This window comes from Anas platyrhynchos, chromosome 1 (genome assembly GCF_047663525.1).
Source record: "Anas platyrhynchos isolate ZD024472 breed Pekin duck chromosome 1, IASCAAS_PekinDuck_T2T, whole genome shotgun sequence".
NCBI classification, from domain to species: domain Eukaryota; kingdom Metazoa; phylum Chordata; class Aves; order Anseriformes; family Anatidae; genus Anas; species Anas platyrhynchos.
The window spans coordinates 199,390,656-199,409,418 of NC_092587.1; the positions used below are offsets into that span (position 1 = coordinate 199,390,656).

The 18,763-nt window shown below is 43.1% G+C and overlaps 1 protein-coding gene across 6 annotated transcripts; it reads right to left on the reverse strand.

Annotated features, from left to right (window-relative positions):
* Window positions 1-10,146: 10,146 nt before the first annotated feature.
* On the reverse strand, window positions 10,147-18,396 carry PRSS23 (serine protease 23). 6 transcript variants are annotated; one of them, XM_027467066.3, is made up of 2 exons: window positions 18,090-18,396; window positions 10,147-13,323 (listed from the first exon to the last, which is right to left on the reverse strand). In XM_027467066.3, exon 2 carries the CDS (start codon window positions 13,308-13,310, stop codon window positions 12,195-12,197), a length of 1,116 nt encoding a protein of 371 aa, XP_027322867.1. In that variant the 5' UTR covers window positions 13,311-13,323; window positions 18,090-18,396; the 3' UTR covers window positions 10,147-12,194. The 6 variants fall into 6 exon arrangements, with proteins under 6 accessions (XP_027322867.1, XP_005027826.1, XP_021133328.1 ...); XM_005027769.5 differs by lacking the exon at window positions 18,090-18,396 and adding an exon at window positions 17,474-17,514; XM_021277653.4 differs by lacking the exon at window positions 18,090-18,396 and adding an exon at window positions 17,144-17,493.
* Between the last annotated feature and the right edge of the window lie 367 nt (window positions 18,397-18,763).

Consider the following 18,763-nt stretch of genomic DNA (forward strand, 5'->3'; position numbering starts at 1 on the left):
AAAACTGAGACCTAAGTTTCTTTTGTTTCATCGGCACATGACATTTAATCTTCTTCCAAATCTGTGCATGGGAACACAGACAGGAGAAGTAAATCTAGGTCTGAATTCCAGGCTAACCGATGATCGCTCAATTATTCTAACAGCTTGGTATAAAATCAGAAATGGTTTGTTTTCGGCTTCTCTTTCAATTACAACTAAATTTTCCAGACAGCCCAGTATGGTTGGAGTTCTTCTGTTCAACAGAACATAAATATTACCAGTAGGCCAAATCTCAGTAACTCTTCTATGTTAAAATTCTTTCTCAGACTTGTATTACTTGTCTGATCATGGAAAGCTTAATCCTAACTCTAATCTGTATCAAATTTGAACCACACCAAATCTTTCTAAAATGACTGGTGCCCAGATTACTTTGCTTCAGAGTATTTACATTTGAATTTTTTCAGGGAGCTATATGGGTGTTTGAGCTGTCATCCTCTTCTGTTGGTTAGATGAAGGGTGAAAACTGTTTAACTGTTTATAGGATTTCTTTGTGGTAACATCACTCAGAAATTTATTTTGCAATAAATTTCTCTCTCTTTTTTTTTTTTGTTGTTTGTTTGTTTGTTTGTTTTTCCTTTTTTTTCTTCTTACTTAACTAAAATACTATATCTTCCAGGAAAGATGTTATTTTGCATTTCTCTTCCCTTTATATATGTTTCTTTCACTTCATGTCATTTTTTTTTCCACTTTTAGTAGAGCAAATTTTCCTCTTCATGTGCAGAATGGAAGGGGCTTCTACCCACTTCTACCCAACTTGCAGTTGGTAAACTCAAGTTGTAAGGTAATGATGCTCCTGGTGTTCAGCTTTCTGTTGACACATTTCTGGAGACTTCACTCTTTTCTGGATTGAAATAACAGTTTGAAGGAGATTGTTGCATAGAACAGAAATGCTAGTTATATTTTGGATAAAAGAGGCTGCTCTAGTGCTGCTGGATTTGGAAGAGGAGCTTACATTTTAGCAGATCAGGGATGTGCAGCAGTTAAACGTCTCTTCTTGTTTTCTGTAGTCTGCCCAAGATCTGATCAATCTCTAGGCTCTCAGACAAAATGTAAATGTGCTCTACAGATGTTTCTTCTGTACAAATAGCTACAGTCTTTGAAGAGCCCATCCTTACTGCACATGCTCTAACTTTTCACTTCTTTTTCCACATGTGCTCAAACCATTCACACTCACGAGAGTGTGGTGCTAACCAGGGCCTGGTACTAACCTGCCTGCAAGGGCAGCAAATCCACCAGACCTCTAAGATTGCTCCAGTTGAAGACAACAGGGACAAATGTGGGTTTTCCCAACAACGGGAAGCTGTCATTGGTGCTGGAACCAAGGGCTGTGAGTTGGTATCTGTTCTGCTCTGAATGACTGCTTCTGGCAGATGCCCCCCAGGAGCACCAGGAAAGAAGTGTTTGATTTTGTCATGGAAATTATTAAAATAAGAGTGGGAAAAGGGAATGGATTAACAGAGAGCTCAAAATTTAGGATTATGAAGGATTAGCAGATGTGACAAGGAAGTTGAGAAGAATCTAAATTTTCATGTGGCTCCATGACATGGGGGATATGTATCAGGACAGGTAGCCAAAGATTGGAATCATTGGAATCAATGGAATCATTGGAATCAATGCAGAGGTGACATACAAGCTGAAGAAGGGAATGCATGGCAAGCATATTATTATCTTAAGTCTCTGTGGGGAGATGGGGAGCCATCTCAGACCACCGGTGAAAGAAACCAATCCAGGTGAAGCAGTGAGGTTAAAATGAGGGAAAGAAAAGAAAATTAAAAAAAAAAAAAAAGAAAAAAAAAAAAAAAAAGGCCATTAAAATGGTGATTAATTGGGGAAGGAGATGGGCACTGGACAGAGAAACCTGGTAAGCATGGGAGCAAAAAGTTTTTGTATTGACTGTGTTCAGGGAACTTGCAGTCTTGGTTAATTTTTTCACTCAGACAGGAGAGGAACATTTCACATTGACATAGTGCAGGGGTGGAGAAGGGTTCTGGTTGGCTCATTCACAGCAAACCTGTGTACCTTAACCTTGTTATTTTAATCTCTAATGCAGTCTCTTTTCTGACTGGATGGGCTTTTCACTTGTTTATAGATCAGCTCCTTCATGTGGTCCCCCTCCTGGCAGAGGTCTACTCTTCCTGGCCTCCTAGCCTAGCACTTTTATAGACATCTCGCAACTTTGACCTTACTAGAAAAAGCTCTTGGTGTCTACACAGTCAGCAGTCAAAAGAAAGAACTGAATGTCATGTATCACCTTTGTGGAACATGATCTCGCAGGTGGACCCCACTAGACATAAATCCCATACAATTTAAGAGACTTGTTTTCAACCTGCTAGTATTGAGACCTCACAACAGCTGGTGGATTTTTTTTTTTTTTTTTTAATAAAAAGTCCTTGGGCTTGACAAACACAATACTGTGTTTGATACAAAACTATGATTCTGTTTCTGAGAAGGCTTCTCCCTCATCATGTCCTTCTTCTTGAGAATGTCATCCAGAAGTATCCTTATCTTTCTTCCCTTGCAAGGCTGTGCTTGCTCATGCCTATTGGCCTTTGAAGAGTTGTTCAACACTCCAAAAGAAATGGAGCCAGCTTTGTTTCCAAGCTCCTACTACCCCTCTTCTTTATCTCTTAGTTAAAAGCTTTAATGGATCAGTTCAGCTAGACCATTTGAGGTTGAAGGGTATGAAGAACTTCAAAGGTTCGCAGCTTTATCACTGATTTTGTGAAAAGACCATATAGTTGGATTAAAAATAAACTCCACTCACAACACTACATGGAACTTTGCTGATCTATTTTTACTGCATCACAAATAAAGCTGCAAAGAGGGGGAAATCCCACTGACTAAACAGGATGTGTGGGAAGGATGGAACATGACTCCATCCCGTATTACCCAGGTACTCATTAACTCTTAGAAAATCAGTTTAGACAACACGAAGTGGAATGTCTCCAGCACCAGATGGTAGTGATGAGGAAGAAAGAAGAGTGGAGCAGACAAGATAAAACTTGGCAGGAAAATATAGAGAGGAATTTCTGTTCATTAGGACAGAGATTGGAATCTGAAAGTGCTAAATTTAACCATTGCTTTGTTGTCAGGAAGTGTCTAAGAAACTTAAGGACAAAGATAACTTCCATCCTGGCTGAGATTGTTGGCCCACCCTCAAAAAATCACCCAACTACCTAGTGACAAAATTTCTGATTTAGTTTTCGTGATGGACCATCTGTGGTATAAAGCCATTGCTCCATGTGTGCTGCTGACCAGTGCAGGTACCAGCTGGATCCCTGTAGAACAGTTTACAATTTCCAACCTATTCCAAAGTTCAGAAATGTGAGCATCTTCTTGGTCCACATGGCTTTAACAAGGTTGATGCTCACTGATATCCCCTTAATTGCAGAAGAAAGAAAGAAAGAAAGAAAGAAAGAAAGAAAGAAAGAAAGAAAGAAAGAAAGAAAGAAAGAAAGAAAGAAAGAAAGAAAGAAAGAAAGAAAGAAAGAAAGAAAGAAAGAAAGAAAGAAAGAAAGAAAGAAAGAAAGAAAGAAAGAAAGAAAGAAAGAAAGAAAGAAAGAAAGAAAGAAAGAAAGAAAGAAAGAAAGAAAGAAAGAAAAGAAAGAAAGAAAGAAAAGACGCAGTATTAGTATGGAAGGTTTATCCTATAGAAATGATCAGGTACCCTTGATAAATTTCTAGATGCATGAAAATGAGCCATAGTAATGAGGAAAGCAGTTTTCCAAACTAATGAAATGTCTTTGTGGAAAGAAAAACTTCATTGACAAGGATCCTATACAGACTTTCATACACGCACTGTGCAGATAGACAGATATTTTTGGAATGCCTCTTCTGATGAAATACCAGGGCTGTTTTTAATCCTGCCTGTCAATTTTATTGAAAGCTGAACAAATTGCATGCAGCATATGAAGAAAGAGCAAATGTAAACCTTCAGTGGCAAGTAGGGGAAAAATCCCCAAGATTAAAGGAAGTCATGTTTTCTCTTTTACATGCCTTTAAATGTAGCATGTTCTGCCTTGGTAAGAACATTTAGCAGACACAAACCAGACTTGCAACAGAACTGTGTGCAGAACTCAGAAGCTGCAGACCTTCGTTGCCATGTTTATTCAAGGACATAGTAGCAGGGGTAGTTGGTCTCTTGTGAAGTGTTGTGAGATCTACAGCCTCCATATGAAATTCAGAGACATCATGTGTAATAGTTCATTAAACCCTTCAGTCTTCCCATTTCAACTTCAGCCTACAGATCTTTCACAAAAGCAAGCCTGCATGTCTGGGAATATGGTTTCCTTTTTCCACATGGCTTTTCCCTCCAGAGCCAGCATCAGGGTATTGGAAAAATAATGCCCATAACAGTGATGGGACCAAAGTTTGGTACAAACATAACTAAAAGTCTCCTTGAGCATCAGTCCAGAGATTGCTGTTTTTCCTGTACTGCAAGACATCTTTATGGAAATCTGGGAGCAGCTAACAGAGATGAGCAAAGCAAAACACAAACGAAAACCCAAATAACCCAACAAGCAGCGGTGGAATTTCCTTAGTCAAAACTAATACTGAGTGAACAGGATTTGCTCAGGTAAGGTGGGTATGTGACTTTGGCTGTTGTACAGTGATGGTGCTGGAAACCACAAAGCTCAGTTTGGTGCCAAGCAGCCAAGACTCTCTGGGTTGCTCCTGCTGTGCTGCTCTGTAGTGGGGGAAATTGGGGTGCTGGCATCCCCCAGCTCATGCCAGGTCACCCCAACATTATGGAGACCTCCCTGGGGCTGTAGCCAAAGCAAGGTGGTGATGTGGGGAACCATGCTCCTTGCACTGACAGCAGCACTGAAAAAATGGGATTGTGCAACCTTGTGCTAGTGACATTCATAACTGTGATTCCTGGTTTAACTCTTGCATCCAAATATGCAAAATACTTCCTATGACAAACAGAGGATTGCTACTAAAGTCTTCCATAAAGTGACTTCACAGACTGTTTTTTAATCTTTCCAGATTGTAAGAGCCAAAACTGAGAGTAAAAAGATGGCAACACTATTTTTTTATGGGGCAAAAGAAAATATTCTTCTATTTCCAGATGTCTCACAGCCCTTTCAAGTACAGAGGAAGATAGGGTGACAGCAGATTTTATGATTCTTGGCTTTAGAATTACATCAAAATCGTGTTTTATCTGACATCAAAAGAATGAGCTGTTTTATCATCATGACAGTGCTTTCTTCTGCTTGGATTAGTAACAGTGCAAATAAGGCAGCTATAGAGAATGAAAAAAAAAAAAAAAAAGTTTTGTCCTTAGGCTTAGGCTTTATCTGTGGTTTACCAGCTTCTAAACAATCAGCTATATGATGAAAGAGAACCAATAAGGCATTTATATTCTGCATTATTGCTAAACAAAAATGAATGTGTAACTTTTTCTAAGCTTGAACTCTAGACAATTTTGAGGTTTTGTCCCATAAGACCCTAAATTTATTTTGGTAATATTACACCAAAAGCTATGCTATACCACAATCTTAATTTAAGTATTTCTTTCTGGTGAAAATTAAAATAAAAATAAAAGTAAGCATACTGAAATATGCTATTTTGTACATAACTTATTGCAGATTCCTAGCATTACTCAAGCAATGACTTAATTTGTAATAATTGTTTTTGGTGGACCACATCTAACTGGATTTCAGCAAAGCAATTGAAATGGGGCCGTAAGGGGAATTACTGGTAAAAGGGTCTGGCTGGAGCAGAGACAAAAGGTGCTGGAAGGGGGAAATATCACAGCAGAGGGAAGGTGCAAGCAGGTTCCCAAGCATAATTCTGAGCCAGACTTAACTAAACATATTCACCAGCAGCATTTGCACGTGAAGGAGCACATCAGTGAAATTTGGTAATGACAGGAAGCTGGGAGAAGCAGCAGCATATCTCACAGGAAGAATTCAGGGAGCTGATGACTGAAAAGTACCCTAAAGATATTCCATTATACAAAGCCTAAGGTCATATACTTAAAAGGAGATTGTGTTTCCTGGATGAGCTCTGCTGGAAACAAGGAGACAGAAAGTCTGTTTTCATGATGAAGAAGGGAAAGTGTGAATTTCCGATGCAGGTATCTGCACAGGCCCTCTGAGGGCCTTCAAAGCACCTACAACTTCGTGTCCAGTCACAGGACCTTTTTTTGGTCTTCCTCCTATTAAAGAATGCCCTCCCATGGGAGGCAGGTGTTGAGGGGTTCGTCGATAAAGGCAGGAGTGTGGCTGAACCCCACGCAGCTGTATGCAGAGCCATCTCGAGCCCAGGGAGTAGGCCCTGCTTGGCACAGCTGCAATCCTTCCACCTGCACAGCTCTCTCAGCCTAACCCATTATTTCAGGCAAAACATCTTTCAGAGAGATCCGCACATCTGGAACCTTCCCACCAACATGAAGGATGGCTTTTCCCCCACCCACGGGCTCTGGGAAAGTCTTCCCTGCCCTTTCATTGCCCACAATGATCCCTCAGAAGGGTTGGCTGGATACAAGAGCTCCCACACGACTGCTGACATTTAAGCCGTGTGGCGGGTCCTGTTGTGCACCGATCCCGCTCCCACCAAACACAATAGCAGGCTTTGCTGGGTGCAGGATTGAGCCCAGGGTGACATTTTCTTCCACCCCACGCCTCTTTGCTGACTGAAACTTTTGTGAGACCGCAGAGGCCAGAAAGCCCCTGTGGTCCCACCTGCTTCTGCAGGCCCTGGTCCCACGCTCGGTTCACCCTGAGGCAGTGTCCACCCCCTTGCGTGCTCATTTCCCCACCAGTGATGAAACGAGTGCCCACATGCCCCATCCAGAAAGAAAAATTCTTTGAACTTTGGACAAGAGAAATTTGGTGGGTGCTGTTGACAAGCCATGGCATCATCCTCCAAGCAGGGACACCATCTTCCCCAGCATGGGGATCAGAAAAACACCACAGCGATGTTAGGTGAAGCAGCGGCTGATTTGGAATTCATTAAAAAATAACAATTTATAGCAATTCATAGAGACTGAAATTTTGTTGAAACATCCCTGATTACAAAGGAGTATTTATCAGAGAGGTTTCTTTCATCCAGGCAGAAATTTTCAGTCAAAACTAGAGTGAATGCCAACTGTCTGCCCAAGAACAGCAAGGTCACCGGGTAGGCACCCGCTTGCAGCAGGAAAACACAAATGTAAAATTTAATCTGACTCCTGACATGAACTTTTTTCCCTTCTTTTTAAGGATCTCCATTCTTTGCCATCAAGGGAAGTCTTATTTTCCAAGAATGGGCACAAACAGAAGGAGAAAGATGGAGACAGTAGGAAAAATACCTAAAGGAAAATTTTTCTACCCAACTCAGGTTTAAAACAATCTAAACTAAAACATTTAAACCTATCCCTTTCGGTATAGTGGCAAAGATAGTTCAGCCTCTGCTCAGAAGTGGAACTTTACGTTGGACAAGCCTTTAATGAACTTTTGCTGATATGAACATTTTTGTCCTTTTCTTAACTGCCCATGGTAGTAAATACATCTGGCTTCGCAGGCTAGGGGATGCAGAAAAATATACCTAAACCATAATTATATTATTTTTCTATGCAACCTGTGGAAAATCACCAAATCTAAATGATTTCCTATACATGTTTTATACTGTATTATAGGAATTGTATAGGATTTCTTTAAAAATACAATTATATTATACATTATTACTGCTGTCATTCCAATGAAGAGCTAAAAACGTTCATATGTCCATCACATGACAATATTTCATAAACACTCTTTGTTAGAGTTGGACTTGGAATTGGCCTGGCTTGCCAGAAAAATACTCTTCCTTCACCAAATCAACATGAAAAGTGATTTTCAAAACTGGAGTGAGCATAAATAAGCAAATATCAGGTCACATGCATCAGATACTTTCATTATATGTGTCACTTAAATGGAGTATTTTATATCACAATCATTTGAGTGAAGTATTAGAAGCATTTAACTTCTGGTAGTTTTCTACTGATGCATACTTATCTCTTAAGTGCAATTTAGTGTAAAAACAAAACAGAAACAAAAACAGCAACAAAAATAAACAACAAGAACAATGTCCACAAAATGTTTGCAGAACATTCATTGTCTCCCCTTGAGCCACAATCACTTAATTACTGTGTTAGAGATCTTTGGATAAAGAGCAGCATGAGCCTGCTCTGCGACTCAGCCACTTCCCACTTAGTTTATCTAAACAGAAACACAAAGCATCACTGATCATTTTGTACTAGGTATAGCCAGTGTTGGTAATTATGTTTGGAGCCAGTGTTGGTAATTGTGTTTAGAACATGCTAAGATGTTTCTGTTCCGGAGTTGTTTAATCATTGACGTGTAAAAACCCAGCCTAGTTTTAACAGCAGGCACAAAGCACATACTAACAGGAAAAAACATCTTCTGAGTGGAAGAGACTGGGTTCCTAATACTCCTGTCACTGACATTTATGCTTTTCCTGTGTACCTACAGACAAATCACAGTCTAAATTTCTCACACATGGGTGTTATACACTGGCCTCAGATTTAGCATTTACACATTTATTTTAAGAGGCTTGATGTAACTCAGCTTGTAAGTTTTTATTCTACACTTAGTGGATCAGAGAATGGATAAACAGCATCATACGTACTACTCACGTGCAGCCCCACATGTGCACGTACATGTACATACATAGCTAAATTTCTTGCACTTGAGGTATAGAAAATATCACCGTCTTGCTCTCCTCTCCTGCTCTGCTCTGGCCGTGCTTCCTTTTTACTCCAAGAAAGCAGAAAAGTTTTTACCCACCCATCATACTTTATCCACTCTTTGAAAGCTTCCCTTCTAAAGGCCTGCGCATATTGCGTTGGCACTCTACCAAAAACCGGCTAACAAATGGCAGATTAAGTGGAAACACGGAAAAGAATTTCAAGCATGTATTATACTTGCCTGGAGTTCAGCGTGCAACTTTAAGACAAGGGCTGCCCTCTAAACAGGCAGGCCTGGGAATTCAGTTGCAAAACAATTACAGATGCAAGGAAAATACCTTTCCTCTGAGCAAGAAACTTGATGATATACTGCAGTCTTCAGTAAACCGAGTTCACTGTGTGCTCTGGAACAGCTCGGCATGTTCTGTGCTGTCTTGAGACTTTACCTTCCAGCTCCAGCAGTGCTCTCTGAGGGACTTATAGCGTATTAACCAGAATTTATGTTATGTCAGCCCCTTCAAGATGCAGGAACAGAAGATTAATAACCATTGCCATTCACAACCAGAAAAGCCTCTGTATCCCCATTTACTGCTCCGCCTTAAAATACAAGAATAATGAGGCACTTAATTCAGTTCTGCAGATTATCAGCAGTCCTGATCAGCTGGACAATGAAATTTCTAGTGTCATGCTTGTATATAATTTATTTACATGTGTTTCCTTGATGAATTATTTTGGCTGCATGACTATCTTCCTTACAGTTTAAAGCACAACTCCACTCTTCCCATCATCTTGAGAGAATAAAAGATCTCAGCCTATAGTCTGAGACAGTATTTGAGAACATAGGCCTAGTGGATGGGAAATACGTACACTAAACCAGGTTTTATTTTCTCAAGCCCACATCCAGATATCAGGAAATTTCACGGGCAGCAGTTCCCAAATCCAGTAGAACATTTCTGCACTCCAGTGCTCCCCTAAAAACTGTTGGTCTTATTGTTGGCTTCAGAGGAACTTTTTTCTCACTGCATCAACTGAAAGAGAAAGATGGACCTGACTTATGTCTTTATACTGAGTAGTTCAAATTTGTCTACAGTTTATTGGCCCTAAATTTAATAAAAGCAATGTGACACTTTAGTTAAAGCTGAAAATAACCTATTAATCTGCACTCATGACTGGCTTTGGAACTACAACAATTGTACAAAAGCTAAGATTGATTTCTACTGTCCAAAAAAACAGTAATTAATCCCACATATATATATATATATATATATATATATATATGCATAACAGGTGGAAAGAAAAAAAATGAAGGAAAACAAGCAGCATTTAGTATGTTAATGTATCTTTTCTGCATTTGAATGCCTTTACAAATAAGTACCTGTGCAATAAGATTGAAAGTGTAACCCAAGTATAGTACAAATACAAGACTATCTGCATTGAAATTCCATAACTTTCTTTATTCACTGTGATACATTCAAACAAAAGTGCTCCAGACAACAGTCATAGAGTAAAGGAAATTAAAAAGGCAGAAAAAGACCATCAGATACATGTGGTGATTATTCATATGTCAAAGCATTAGTAGCTGCTTGTATCTGAGTGCACCAAAAACCCGTGAGGGTCCATGTTTTCATATGCTGCACCTATAAAAATAATAATCATAGGCAGCTCTAGCACAAATGGCTTTCAGAACTAGAGCCAAAGCCATCACAAAGATAAAGCACCATCAGGCATATGTTTACAAATGCCACAGTAATTAGTAGAGTGAAAGAAAGGCTTAGCTGAATTAACATTTTCCTTGTATAGCATAGGGAAGCCCTGCTCAGACTCACTCCTTCCAGCTCTGCCATTTCACACCAGGGCCTTGCCTTTGCCCCATAACACCAAGAGCCAGGGGCAACTTGGTAAGCTTCAGGAGACAGTGAGAGATGGATGGAAGAGGAACTGGAGCCAGTGTCTATCCTCCTATTTAAGAAAATAATATTGTCATGGCAGCATGTACTTAACTATGTTACTGTAATACAGTGGCATGATCCACCTGAGAACACTGTTTGTACAGACCACACTGACTTCCCAATGCTGTTTGCTAAGCTACAAGTGTTTGGCTGGATTGATGTTACTTATACAAGGCACTTCTTGTTTTAAACTACAATTCTGCTGTAGTAAAAATATAAGTTGATGATGTCTATAAAAGACAGCAGAGCATCACTTCCTAGTAACTCAGATTACATCCTGCAATTTGGCTCTGTTTCAGCAGAATTACTGAACTGTGCACTTGCCAAGAACTATTTGTAACTGAAAAATTTGACAGGGAAAGGGGTCCCTGCCTCAAACAACACAAGAAAAGGAAGTCAAAGTGCTGTACAAATTATGCTGTGAAAGGGATATGATAGAGAGACACTTATAAATGTAGGGTTCCTCTACTTCACTTATGTTTAGGTAGACAGCATGGATTGTCAACAGAGAGTGTGGAAAATTCAGTAAAACCCTTGTCCTGCTCTACCCTTTGCCTGCTTTACAGTCAGCAGTTCAGATCATCAGCAAGAGCAAGACAGGCTTCCCCTATGAAATGTCTCAGTTGCTGACATTAAATTTTCCTTAAAAAAAAAAATATCTATGGAGAACATAACAGAGGATAAGCCTCCATCCCCATATGCTTTCTATAATAGAATATTCGTAGGGATCCTGATAGGTGTGAGGCTGTGCCCCAGCTGCTAAAAAGATTTAAGCCCATGTGTGATCTATGTTTCCCAAAGCAGGATGCAATGGCACTGCTCATGTGACCAACATCATCTTCACAGTTAAGTCCTTGCAACATCAAGGTCTGTTTGCTTAAAAAGCATTTTTCTTAACTATGTTACTAATAAAGTCTCAGATCACTCAGGCTGAAAGAAGGTTAGAAGTGTTATGCAGTTATTTACCCTTCACGCTATTTGTGTGGCATTCATCTCCCACAGCGCATGCCTTGCCCTTTTCACACTCCCTTTCTCATGCAGGAACACAAAGCTGTAATGTTTGGGTTGCAAACACTATTAAATGCCCCTCTTCAGCCCCCAACAGCATAGAAATATTTTCTTTTAAAAGTTCAGATCAAAGCATTTCTACTAATCCTAGGATTTATTAAAACAAACATCATAGGCATGAGATAGTCAACAGCGTCCCTTTTATAGGATTCTTTGGAGACGGTTCTGATTTTGTACTGTTTACTGATCCGCCCCTCATTAATCTTCAGTTGCTCAGCTGCAAATTCAGCAAGTCCACCTGCTCCTTCCCCTCCCAGATGATGTTCCTTTAACCCCAGTTTCTAGTTGAAATGACAGCACCACATAGCCCCAGTCCTGAGAACAAGGTGGCTTGCTCAAAAAGCTACATATCACATCCCGATGTTACAAGAACGTATCACACACATTTGCAGCAGAAGTCTAGCCTCTCCTCACATAAGTAATTAAAACCAGTCATTAAGTGCTTTCATGGAGTTTCATTGTCTTTATCCTTCCCTGCAGTCAAGGTAGTTGCCTTTGATCCAGTAACAGATCTGTGCGTATTTGAGGGGTGTGATGCGAACAGCTACATTGAAATCCTGTGGGGTGCCATTCATGTCCACCCACTGATGGCCTGAAAATATTCCAATAATTTTACGTTCCCATTTGTGATTCTGCCTCTTCCACATCCTCACATACACCCCAGATCCACTTGCACCTGGCTGGGCATCACACTGCTGGTACAACAGGTCATACGTTTCATCTTTGACATCACAGAAACGGTACACCAGATTTCCTGGACGATCGTTGTCGTAGCCAGAGAAGTGAATCCTCCCTCCAGGCAAGTGTCTTGCTGGTGGGCTCACACCTATCTTCATAAACTTTCTTTTATGAGGCTTCTTGAGCTCCAGCAGGGCATAGTCATAATCCATGCCAATATCATTGGCGTTGCCTTTGATCCATCCTTTGGGGACGTGTGTCCGTTTCACTCGGATCCACTGGAATTTCATTTTTTCAGGCATTGCTGAGTTGGTGATATTGGCCCCTTTGCTGCCGTCTTTCAGTTTTGGCTTCAGGAAGCCCACCCGCAGTTTCTGAGCTCCTTTGACGTAACTCTTGCCATCATGGATACAGTGAGCGGCAGTAAGAACATGCTTCTCAGCCACTAGTGTTCCTGTGCAACCTGTAGATAGCTTCACTGATGTGGAGAACGGGTAATTCAACAAGAAGTCCTTCCCAAAAATGCTAAACCTGCTGTCATAGCCATAGATCTGCCTCTTAGTTCGAGATTTGCCTTGAGACCCATCACTGCTGCTCAGAATGTATATGCCCACTTCGGTTTCAGTGAGGCTACCGTTAGCGTACAAGGTTTCATAGGACAGGTAGTTCTTCACTTCTTCATAAGTTGGCAGCGGAGAACTTTTGTGGCAGGCTGGGCCGCAGGGAGACACCACATCCAGTCTGGCTTCAGCATCAAACTGTGGCTTGTCCAAGTTGAGGGTAGACTGTGGCAGGATGACTGGAACTCTGTAAGAAGGCCATGTTGGCTTCCAGTGAGGACTGGAGGGCATCACATCTTTAGCAGCACACAAAAGGAGGATTAACGTGGACAAGCCTGCCATTCTGAATGCCGGTCTGCGGAAAGCAAAAGAAAGTCCAGTTACTCACCCAAACTTGTTGCAAGATCAATTTGCTTTGCTAAGCAATGGTTTGTTAAACAAGTATGATACTTGGTCAAAATCAAGCAATTTGAGTGGAGCAAAATAGCATTTCAGGCTTCTTAGCATTAAACTAATGCCTCAACCTGTATCTTGAAGCAAGAGTCCCAGGTTAACACATGAAACCCAGGATATTTAACCTCCAGGTGTGCTGAGCCACCAAGTCCCAATTACCATCAGTGACAAATTACGGTATTTGTCTTTACTCCATGTCTACAAAAATCACATTATGCATAAATTCCTGCACCCAGATACCGTAACTCCTGCAAAGAATTAATGCCTTTAGAGAATGCTGTAATCCAGCTGCAGTAGAATTCTCTGAAAGCTCCTACCTACCCTCTGACACCACTGAGAGGGGTCCCTTCAAACACCTCAGTTTGCTGTCTTAGCCAGAAACATCATGCTGATGGTAGGCAAAGGCAGGAGGAAAAAGATAACCCTAACAGAACAGGCTGGCACAACATGACCGCACAGGAGACTTGCTTCTCCTTGCAGCTCACACCAGAGGAAGGTTTCTGCTCCACATAGCATTCGCCCTCCCCTAAGCTTACATGAGAAAGGCCAATCGTGATTACACAGTCAGCTAATGAAGCAAGCTTACAGCTCCTGAGGGAATTTTCAGTTAACATACTGACTTATTCCTTCATAAACTTAATTAATTAGAAATGCAAACCAACCCCCTCTGAGCACGGGGAGGCAAATGGGGCTGTAAATGTGTTTATGAACCCCAGGCAGAGTGCCTCAGACTGCAGAGAACAGCGTGCACTAGTATTGTGTCAAGAAAATGTGTAACTTTAGTTTACTTGAAAATTAGCCATACAGCTGAATCGCTGCAGGAGGCACTGTGCCCTGGGCAAGAAGGCAGGCAGGATCTCCCTCATACAAGGATTATTCAAACAAAACTTCACAATTATGTTGAGCTTACACATATTTAAACCCTGCTGAGGCTACGCTGATCACAACTGCAAGATCATTCCTGAAATACCTCAACCAAGCAAATCAAAGCAAACCATGCAGGAGATGACCACAGCTATCTAAGAATAAAAAAGAAAAATCCTTCTCTCCGATGCTGCTCACACGCCATTCCTAAGCCTTGCTGAAAAAGACTTCGGACACTGCAAACTGATCAAGTCTGAAGGTGTCCAACTCAAATATTAGGCCTGGATCCCTTCTTTGTTGGTAGCATCCTCTTTGGGAATGGAGGCTATAATTAAAGCACGAAATGTTCAAGATATCAATTGACTCATGCGAGGAAATCAAAACATTTTGATTCCAAAAAACAGACATAGATGAACAGAGCTGATGCTACTGATACCCACAGAGGCAGGTACTGACTCTGCCAGAAGCAACCAGACATTCTGTTGATAATTTTTTAAATAACAAATAGGATGTCTTTAAAGGGATATATTTTCTTCTGGAACAACTAAGCTCTAAGCTCTACACATGGAACTAGATGATCTTTAAGGTCCCTTCCAACCCAAGCCATTCTACGATTTCTATAGAATGAGTTATTTAATACCTAACAGGCAAATCATGCCAGAAAATTCAGGCCATTTTAAACATAAATCAGACATGCATAATCTTAAATGCCACAAAATCAGAAAATACTTGCTTATTTATTCAAGGAAAACCAGCAGCTCCTCTGGCTCTGTCTATGGCAGAGATTAATACTGGGTGCTGGCTGTGTTTTGCAAGCTATCAAATCAGATCGTCTCTGATTCATGTAACAAGAAACGCTTGCTGTATATCAGATGTATCTGTTGTAAAAGAGCGATTAGGAAAATACACAAAAATAAGGTAGCAGTGATGAATGCTGTATCCTCACAAAGGCGATATACACTAGCATCAGTCAACTGTTAACTGTCCTCACTGGTGACAATGAGGAGTGACACAGGAGCGCTTACTGTTGCTGAGAAAGACTAAATCACACTTAGGCAGTGCATCAGGTAGCAGATCTCATTATTAGGAGCGCATATTTATACGCAGCCTGCTGTCATCTGCTTCACACCAAAGCAATTCCCATAAATGACATCTGAAGCTTTTTTGATAGATGGAATCTCTACTTAAATTGCACCACTCGTGCCACTTCTTGGATGTAAAAACCATTTGTGCTAACTGAGTCGATGCCGGCCTTCGGCTGATTTATTTAGCTGTCAGGGGATAACTGGAAGCATCTTGTCAGTTGTTATTTGCACGAGCAGCAAGAATCCCCAGTGCCTGTCAGCACGGCGACCCGATGAAGGGACAGCATGCCCAACAGCTCCTCTGCTTCTAATGAGAGCATCAGCGGAGCTGGAAAATTGCCTCTCCCTACAACCTGCCCTCCCTCACCTCCCTACCATCCCCTCCACAGCAGCACCAACGCTGGAAAGGCAGTTTTAGACAGCAGAGGGCAGCCGCCCGATGAAGAGACCACGACAAGAGCTGCGACTCCACTCTGTCCTGAAAAAAGGCTTCAGAAAGACCGTATCTGTATCTACACCGTGCTCTGTCAAAGCGGTACGTATTCCACTTCATGTCCCTAGGCGGGCCTTCCCACACCCTCCCCGCAGCTTCTGTGCGGCAATCGCATCGCAGATACACGGGATAAAGCAGCCTTTTCATCTGCTACAGAACTTTGCTATTATTTCAAAGGTTATTAAAACCTAACCGTAATAAAACATAGTCATAAGTTTATACCTGACCACAGATGCCCACAAACCAAGACAGACGTCTTTGTAATTATGTCTCATCTGGAGACATAACTGGTAATAAATCAGCTGTCAGTTGCAATAAATAGAGAAAATGTCTTATTTTTTAACAAGATGCCAAATTAGTGCACAGAACGTCTTGCTGTGTAGATCCTCCCTCTTTAAAAATAAGTGGTTAAGCAAAAGAATGAAAGAATTAAAAAAAAAAGCAGTGCAAACTTAAAGAGAAACCTACCAGATAGCCTCTTCTCTTTTTCCCTTTTTGTTTAAAATAAAGCGTATACAAACAAACAAAAAAATAACAATGCAACCGCAACAACATTAACAAACACACTCTGCTCAGCTACTTACTTGTGGGTGACCCTGAGAGATGTTCTCAGACAGAGCAAACCGGTAAGAAGCAAGCACTTCCCTGAACAGCTATCACAAAACGATAGTGAATGAATTACGACGCGCTGTTCTACTGTAGTACTGCTCTTCTGTTTCTATTTAAACTGTGTCATAAACTCAATCCACCCTTTGACTCAGTACAAAGCCCTGCTCTGATATCCAGCATAGGAACCCCCTAGAAAGCGGTTTGTACATAATCACACTTGCTAATGGAATTAAAATTGTTTGGAGAATGGAAACACTGACAGCTACCCTGGGGCTCCCCACACCACTAAAACACTTTGCAGACACATTTCCCTGCCTGCTATGGGCATTCATGCCTTGAGATAGATGTTGGTGAAAGAGAGCTGCCTTGTTCAGAATGGATGTGAATCATTTTCTTATAAGTAAGTAATTTTTCTGGAAGAGTTCACTGCTTCGAGGGTGGTTCTTGTAATAGATGGTTAAATAGCAATAAATCCTGGGATGTACAGTATGAAAGCCCATGAACGGAACAGTCTCTGTTACATTTTGAAATGAACAAAGTTTTTCCACAGCACTGGAAGCCAGAATGATTAACACTGCAAAAAGAGAAAGAAAAAGGAAGAGAGCACGAGAAAGAAAAACCTGCCTCAAACCGAACTATAGAGGTGAACCAAATTACCGTTACCGCCGTACCAAAGCACCTCAGCTGCTTTTCCTAGTCGCAGAACTTGTTAAAGCTCAGCAGAAGCAATCGAGTCGCGCTGCAACAACTGCGGGAGCGTTACTGCCATAACCCTGCAACCTCCGCCCGCCTGCCCACGATGCTGAGGCGGTGCAAGAGTTACAGAGCCTCACCGCCAGACGGAGGGCTGGAAGCAGAGACGTCTCAGAAAACCCTGAAACAAACTTTGATACCGGCAGGCCAACGGCGTCTGCCAGCACATACAACAGCGGGCACTGACACGCGCATCGGCAACACGCACACACACACACACACAGAGGGCTCGTGTTCTGCCTGCTCGCCTCTCGGTCCAATTTCTGTCAAACATTTTTCCCTGCCTCCTTCCACCCTCCCTCCTCTCCTTTTTCTCTCCCCCCGCTTCCTCGCAAGGGGTTACGGCACAGCTGAGCAAAGCACACGGCGGCAGGCAGGGACACGCGTGCCAGGGGCTATCTGGCCACCTGGGCGATGTGCTGGGGGGTGGCTGCTGCTGCTGTGCTCCACAGACCTCACTCCTCAGAGCTGTCCCAGCTTCAGCTTCAAAGAGAAGACCCTTGCACACGCTTGCAAGAGCAAGCTAAGGATGCGAAGCCCAGCACAGGGCTCGCAGGACTACTTCCAACTCCTCCTGTGCATCCCGATGCGTGCACCACCACCAAGTCGCCCTGCCACCAGCGCCTTTCGCACCAGCTGCTCCCCGATGCCCCGGCAGCCCCCTTTGGGGTCTCTAACTCGCAGCGGGCAGCCGGGGAAGGGCTGTCCTCCCCCTCCGGAGCCGCTTAGCCACACATCAGCCTTTCACCCCTTTTGTCTGCGGCGCCGGGTCGCGCTCCCGTTCAGGGGGGCTTCCAAATTCAGTCCCCCTCCCGCAGCCCTCACCAACACCCCGTGTCCCCCCAGCACCCCGGCGGGACCTACCGGGGCTCCCCCGCTGAGGAGGCGGCGGCGGCGTCTGCGGGAGCGGCTCAGGCAGGTGGCGGCGGGGCCGGTCCCATCCCTGCCGCCGCCTGCGAGGGGGGCTCGGGGGCGCCTTCCCCCGGCCGCCTGCTCCGAGCGGGGCGGAGCGGGGCGGAGCGGAGCCTCCCGCAGGTGGCTCCCCAAGCCGCCGCCGCCGTGCCCCGAGTCCCCGGCTCCGAGCCCTCAGCCCCAAATCCCCAGCTCCGAGCCCCGACCCCCGGCCCCGCTGCCCCCGGCGCAGGCGCCCTGTCCCCGGCCGGCCGGGCGGGAGAAGCCGAGGTCGGGGCCCGGCCCCTCCCTCTCTCCACGCAGGCCTCCCCCACTCAGGCCGCCGCCCCACTTTTTTTTTTTTCCTGCTTTTTAAGTCTTTACACTGTTGTTTTTATTAGTTTCGTGAAGAAAAACACCTTTTTTTCCATTCACTCTTTTTAGTCCCATCACTGCGCTGCTGCCACCTCAGCCCCGGTGTGGCCCTGTGGTGGGAGGTTTTGGGGTGGCTCTGTGGGATCCCCACCAAGGGTGCCAAGGTGTTTGCAGAGCTGGGAGTTTGGGGTCCCCAATGTGATGGGTCCCTTCTCCATGAGCCTCTGACCCGGGGAGCCTCCTGCCATCACAGGGCCCAGAGGTGGATGGTC

Coding starts and splice junctions, on each gene's coding strand:
- PRSS23 (XM_005027768.5), bottom strand. CDS start 17,394: ATGTGCTGGCAGACGCCGTTGGCCTGCCGGTATCAAAGTTTGTTTCAG. Junction 13,324..17,305: donor TTCCAGCCCTCCGTCTGGCG/GTGAGGCTCTGT, acceptor TGCTTTCCGCAG/ACCGGCATTCAGAATGGCAG.